Raw genomic sequence first — 7,001 nt, 5'->3', positions numbered from 1 at the left:
TTATTCACACAAAAGTCTGGTATGAAGCCTTAAAGAGAAGGCCTATGTTCAGAATACGCATATGCAAAGCTGCACCCAGCTCATCTCCATAGGCTTGCTAAATTTGTCACCAAATTTACCACGAATTTTTAAAATAAATAAAATGAATGAGAAAACACAAAAACAAAAGCAATCAAGAAGGGTAAAAGGTGCATCTAATTGACCAGGCTAAGAGGCCGCCAGAACGCAGCTCGGCCGGGCCCCGCCCCTCCATGGCCAGCCCCGCCTTTTCCTCAACAGGCCCCGCCCCTCCACTTTCAGTGAGGTTCTGCCCTTTCCCGCACCAGGTCCTGTCCCTGTCCCGGCCTAAGAGGCCCCGCCTCTTTCCCCTCTCTGGCCGGCCCCTTGCCTCCCCGATAGTCCCCGCCCACCCCGCCAAGGCTCCTCCCCTCCCCGGCGGGCCCCGCCCCTCGGGCCGCGGCATTCCCGCAGGAAGGCTCTCGCCGTCTGCGTGGGCCTGGGCGCGGCGCGGGCCGGGCGTACGCAGAGCGCGCCGGCGCGGTTGCCGTGGCAGCGCCGGCGGAGGGGACGGCGACCGGCGGGCTGAGGCGGCGGCGGGGCCACCGAGAGTTCGCGGCCGGCCGGAGGCGGCGCCGGGCAGGCCTGAGCGGCGGCGCGCGGCGCCCGGCCCGCGGGGATGCGGGACCGGCTGCCGGACCTGACGGCGGTGAGTGGCGGGCGGATAGCGGTTCGGGCCGGGGCCTGGCGGGAGGGGGTCGCGGGCCGGGCTGGGGGCGGGGGCGCGGGGACGGGCGGGAAGTGGAGGCCAGGTCGGGGGGCGCCGGCCCGTCGGGGCGGCCTAGCGGGTGGGGTCGGGGCGGGGGCGCAGGGCTCCCCCAGCGCGCAGCGCCCCGCGTAGGTCGCCATCCCCCAGTCCCCCGGACGCCCCGACAGCCCAGAGGCGGGCACTGTTCTGCCCTCGCTTCCGCGCGGGGGGGGGAAACAGCTTTTGAAAGGGCGTCTCAGGGGAGCGGCCGGACTGGACCTCGAACCCCTTTTCTGAGCTGGGCTCTGCCGCTTTTTCAGCTTGATTCGTTCTCTGGAGTCACTGCATCCTGTCGCCTGGTTTGAATCCTTGCACAGCACTCAGCACGACCAGAAATTACTTGCTGAATTATGGTCCGTCCCACCCTAGTGGGTGTCAGCTCCTGGGGAGCAGGACTTGTCCCCTCGCCCCCTGTCTTGTCCCTGGGGTCTAAGACGGGACCCCGCGCGGTGGGAGTGAATGCACCTGACGCGCCTCCGTCGGGGGGGCCTTGCAGGGCTGGATGCTGGGAGGGAGCGGCGAGGCAGGTACGGAGCGGCGCCTTTTGTTTCCCCTGTAAATAGTTTGCTTTGTGCTTGTTTACTGCCAGTAAACCCAGCTAGTGGAGCGTGTAGGTGCTCAGCGAGTAGCGACAGCAGATTACCGATTATTTTAGTAAGAGAACAGTGTTTTGTTCACTTAGGCGTTGGACTAGTGCTTGATGCATTCCACACACAATACTGCGAATGAGATGGTGACGTTGAAACTGTAGTGGATGTTTATACTGTGGGAGAGTTGAAAAATTTTAGGCCAACAGAATTAATTCTTTTTCTTTAAAAATATTCAGTACAAGTACTAATTGTGCTGAACGTTTGCATTTTGTTTCCCAGTGCACAGAATCCCTGGCAGCCTCAGACCTGCACTAGGCCCACTGCCCTAAGGCATCCATTGAATGTCATGAATTAACTTCTCTTCTTTGCTTCTAGAATGGATCTAGCTGTGCCCCAGGCTTAGGAAGTAGAGAGAATAGTCAGATTATTATCTGTGTTCTGTCCGCCAGATGAGGAATCTTAGTTCAGAAAGGCAGTGAATTATTCATTTTTAAGATTATGGAAATTATGCTTTTACAGTCATCCCCAGAAAGTTTCTTCATAGTGATTTTTCTTTCCTTCCTTTTTTTGTTAACGGTCAGGTACTTTGACCTCTGCACTTTGCAGGTCAGCATCGTGTGAAACAGCAAATTACTGTTCTGTTATCTCACTCAAGGGAGTATCTTTCCTTGTTAGAATTAGAAGCTCAAATATTTGTTAAGAAATGACGAATGTATCATGAGAGGATAGCCAAATTTTTGAATGTTGGGGAATAGTAGAAGAGATCTGTCAGTGGAGTAGGTGACAAGCTTTTCTTGGCTTGATTAGCAAAAAATAAAGAAGACAGTTATTTATTACTCTTCAGTGTATGTGTATTTCAGCTCTCATGGCAACAGTGTTGGTAAGAACATGTTTTGGTCTAGAATTTTAGAGCAAGAAGTGACCTCTTCTGGTCCAATATCATCTTGCTGTAGATGTAGACTAAGCAGCTGTAGAGCAGAAGTTCCTCCGTCTGGAGTCGTCGAATCTTGGGCAGAGAATTTTTAAACCTCTCAAAACTTCACTTTCCCTGTATATAAAGTGGGGATAGTAACATCTTTCTTGTCTACTCTCATGGAAGAAGCTGTGAAACATAAAATTATCTGTTGCGTGTGCCACTCTGGGAGAAGGTGGGAGAGAGAAAATGGTCTGTAATTACAAGTGCTCTTAATATTTATTAGTTTTTAAAAATGTTTTCAGGAAGTTAAAAAGGAACCTTCTCCCTGGCATAAAATATTAAGTTAAAATTGAATTTGACATACTTAAAGTTTGATAACTTTTAATATTTAAAAGCTTGTCTGAAAATTATCAGATATAAAAGATAATTTTTTTTCCAGGAAATGTGTCCTCTCCAAGTAGTTCTTGGAGAAGTTGACTGTCCTTTCACAACCATGTTTCTAAATGGCTGGTGTTTTTTCCTAGGTAAAGTTTAATATTTAATTTTGGTAGTTAAAATGACTGTGATGTCCACATTGACAAAATATTTGTGATGCCTTCTAAAGATTTCTTTATTAGCTGCTAAGGATTCCTCCTGAGAAAAAGATTCCCACTGATAACTACTCAGAAAGGACCTAAAAGTTAGTTTGTCTAATACAGTTTGTCAAATATAGAGTTAGCTGCTTCTAAGCAGTGATTCTCCTTTTGAGCAGCCAGTTCATCTGGGTGCAGAAAGATTAAGTGACTTGCCCAAGATTTCCTGAACTCTAAATCCAGAAAGATGTTTCTGGTTTATAAAAAAATAAAAGGACGACCCATTCGGCAGGCGCTTGAGTGCCAGTGCTCTACGAGGTAATGTGCTAGGTGCAGGGGACACAGAAATGAACTGCGTGTGTGCGGTGGGTGTGCACAGCCCGGGGAAGGAAGAGTGAAGAAGCAGAAGGAAATACTGTTTAGGAAATAAGTCAATCAGAATGGAATTGCTGTCCTGTAAGATAATGACCCCAAATATATTTTGATTACCTTTAAGAAAAGTTTGCAAATGCAAATGGCTATATTTATTATAGTTAAAAATAGAAAAATTGCAAATTTCAACTGTGGGAATTTGCAGGGTAATAAACATAAACACACAGTAGCTTTGTGGTATTCATTAGTAGATGTATGAGAAAATTACCTTTTTAAAAACATTTTATTGAAGTATAGTTGATTTACAATGTTGTGTTTAATTTCTGCTGTACAGCAAAGTGACTTAGTTATACATATATATATTCTTTCCCATTATGGTTTATCACAGGATGTTGAATATAGTTCCCTGTGCTGTACAGTAGGACCCTGTTGTCTGTTGAGAAAATTACTATTTTTTTAACATCTTTATTGGAGTATAATTACTTTACAATGGTGTATTAGTTTCTGCTTTATAACAAAGTGAATCAGCTATACATATACATATGTTCCCATATCTCTTCCCTCTTGCGTCTCCCTCCCTCCCACCCTCCCTATCCCACCCCTCTAGGGGGTCACAAACCACCTAGCTCATCTCCCTGTGCTATGCGGCTGCTTCCCACTAGCTGTCTCTCTTACGTTTGGTAGTGTATATATGTCCATGCCACTCTCTCACTTTGTCACAGCTTACCCTTCCCCATATCCTCAAGTCCATTCTCTAGTAGGTCTGTGTCTTTATTCCTGTCTTACCCCTAGGTTCTTCATGACATTTTTTTTTTCTTAGATTCCATATATATGTGTTAGCATACGGTATTTGTTTTTCTCCTTCTGACTTACTTCACTCTGTATGACAGACTCTAGGTCTATCCACCTCACTACAAATAACTCAATTTCGTTTCTTTTTTTTTTGTTTTTGTTTGTTTTTTTGTTTGTTTTTGCGGTACGCGGGCCTCTCACTGTTGTGGCCCCTCCCGTTGCGGAGCACAGGCTCCGGACGCGCAGGCTCAGCGGCCACGGCTCATGGGCCTCGCCGCTCTGCGGCATGTGGGATCCTCCCGGACCGGGACATGAACCCGTGTCCCCTGCATTGGCAGGCGGGCTCTCAACCTCTGCGCCACCAGGGAAGCCCTCGTTTCTTTTTATGGCTGAGTAATATTCCATTGTATATATGTGCCACATCTTCTTTATCCATTCATCTGTTGATGGACATTTAGGTTGCTTCCATGTCCTGGCTATTGTAAATAGAGCTGCAATGAGCATTTTGGTACATGACTCTTTTTGAATTATGGTTTTCTCAGGGTATATGCCCAGGAGTGGGATTGCTGGGTCGTATGATAGTTCTATTTGTAGTTTTTTAAGGAACCTCCATACTGTTCTCCATAGTGGCTGTATCAATTTACATTCCCACCAACAGTGCAAGAGTGTTACCTTTTCTCCACACCCTCTCCAGCATTTATTGTTTCTAGATTTTTTGATGATGGCCATTCTGACCGGTGTGAGATGATATCTTATTGTAGTTTTGATTTGCATTTCTCTAATGATTAATGATGTTGAGCATTCTTTCATGTGTTTGTTGACAATCTGTTTATCTTCTTTGGAGAAATGTCTAGTTAGGTCTTCTGCCCATTTCTGGATTGGGTTGTTTGTTTTTTTGTTATTGAGCTACATGAGCTGCTTGTAAATTTTGGAGATTAATCCTTTGTCAGTTGCTTCATTTGCAAATATTTTCTCCCATTCTGAGGGTTGTCTTTTTGTCTTGTTTATGGTTTCCTTTGCTGTGCAAAAGCTTTTAAGTTTCATTAGGTCCCATTTGTTTATTTTTGTTTTTATTTCCATTTCTCTAGGAGGTGGGTCAAAAAGGATCTTGCTGTGATTTATGTCATAAAGTATTCTGCCTATGTTTTCCTCTAAGAGTTTGATAGTGTCTGGCCTTACATTTAGGTCTTTAATCCATTTTGAGTGTATTTTTATCTATGGTATTAGGGAGTGTTCTAATTTTATAATTTTACATGTACCTGTCCAGTTTTCCCATCACCACTTATTGAAGAGGCTGTCTTTTCTCCACTGTATTTTCTTGCCTCCTTTATCAAAGATAAGGAGGTGCTGGGATTTGTATGTGTGTGGGTTTATCTCTGGGCTTTCTATTCTGTTCCATTGATCTATATTTCTGTTTTTGTGCCAGTACCATACTGTCTTGATTACTGTAGCTTTGTGGTATAGTCTGAAGTCAGGGAGCCTGATTCCTCCAGCTCCATTTTTCGTTCTCAAGATTGCTTTGGCTATTCAGGGTCTTTTGTGTTTCCATACAAATTGTGAAATGTTTTGTTCTAGTTCTGTGAAAAATGCCAGTGGTAGTTTGATAGGGATTGCATTGAATCTGTAGATTGCTTTGGGTAGTAGAGTCATTTTCACAATGTTGATTCTTCCAATCCAAGAACATGGTATATCTCTCCATTTATTTGTATCATCTTTAATTTCTTTCATCAGTGTCTTATGATTTTCTGCATACAGGTCTTTTGTCTCCTTAGGTAGGTTTATTCCTAGATATTTTATTCTTTTTGTTGCAGTGGTAAATGGGAGTGTTTTCTTAATTTCACTTTCAGATTTTTCATCATTAGTGTATAAGAATGCCAGAGGGCTTCCCTGGTGGTGCAGTGGTTGAGAGTCCGCCTGCCAATGCAGGGGACACGGGTTCGTGCCCTGGTCCGGGAAGATCCCACATGCCGCGGAGCGGCTAGGCTCGTGAGCCATGGCCGTTGAGCCTGCAAGTCTGGAGCCTGTGCTCCACAACGGGAGAGGCCACAACAGTGAGAGGCCTGTGTACCGCAGAAACAAAAAAAAAAAAAAAAAAAAAGAATGCCAGAGATTTCTGTGCGTTAATTTTGTATCCTGCTACTTTACCAAATTCTTTGATTAGCTCTAGTAGTTTTCTGGTAGCATCTTTAGGATTTGCTATGTATAGTATCATGTCATCTGCAAACAGTGACAGCTTTACTTCTTTTCTGATTTGGATTCCTTTTATTTCTTTTTCTTCTCTGATTGCTGTGGCTAGAACTTCCAAAACTATGTTGAATAAGAGTGGTGAGAGTGGGCAACCTTGTCTTGTTCCTGATCTTAGTGGCAATGGTTTCAGTTTTTCACCATTGAGGACTATGTTGGCTGTGGGTTTGTCATATATGGCCTTTATTATGTTGAGGAAAGTTCTCTCTATGCCTACTTTCTGCAGGGTTTTTATCATAAATGGGTGTTGAATTTTGTTGAAAGCTTTCTCTGCATCTATTGAGATGATCATATGGTTTTTCTCCTTCAATTTGTTAATATGGTGTATCACATTGATTGATTTGCATATATTGAAGAATCCTTGCATTCCTGGAATAAACCCCACTTGATCATGGTGTATGATCCTTTTAGTGTGCTGTTGGATACTGTTTGCTAGTATTTTGTTGAGGATGTTTGCATCTATGTTCATCAGTGATATTGGCCTGTAGTTTTCTTTCTTTGTGACATCTTTGTCTGGTTTTGCTATCTGGGTGATGGTGGCCTCATAGAATGAGTTTGGGAGTGTTCCTCTCTGCTGTATTTTGGAAGAGTTTGAGAAGGATAGGTGTTAGCTCTTCTCTAAATGTTTGATAGAATTCGCCTGTGAAGCCATCTGGTCCTGGGCTTTTGTTTGTTGGAAGATTTTAAATCACAGTTTCAACTTCAGTGCT

At 44.5% G+C, this 7,001-nt stretch overlaps 1 protein-coding gene across 3 annotated transcripts in view; it reads left to right on the top strand.

The window, feature by feature from the left end:
• Positions 1-463: 463 nt before the first annotated feature.
• The window catches only part of STX2 (syntaxin 2), a 45,681-nt gene continuing 39,143 nt past the window's right edge, over positions 464-7,001 (top strand). For all 3 annotated transcript variants that reach the window (XM_032603189.1, XM_032603190.1, XM_032603188.1), the window contains exon 1: positions 464-706. In XM_032603189.1, coding sequence (XP_032459080.1) covers positions 677-706 — 30 coding nt within the window. In that variant the 5' untranslated portion in view covers positions 464-676. The remainder of the gene's footprint in view (positions 707-7,001) is intronic.

Source organism: Phocoena sinus, chromosome 14 (assembly GCF_008692025.1).
Source record: "Phocoena sinus isolate mPhoSin1 chromosome 14, mPhoSin1.pri, whole genome shotgun sequence".
Classification (NCBI taxonomy): domain Eukaryota; kingdom Metazoa; phylum Chordata; class Mammalia; order Artiodactyla; family Phocoenidae; genus Phocoena; species Phocoena sinus.
The sequence above is the reverse complement of the archived record's forward strand: the minus strand, read 5'-3'. Positions and strand labels throughout refer to the sequence as shown.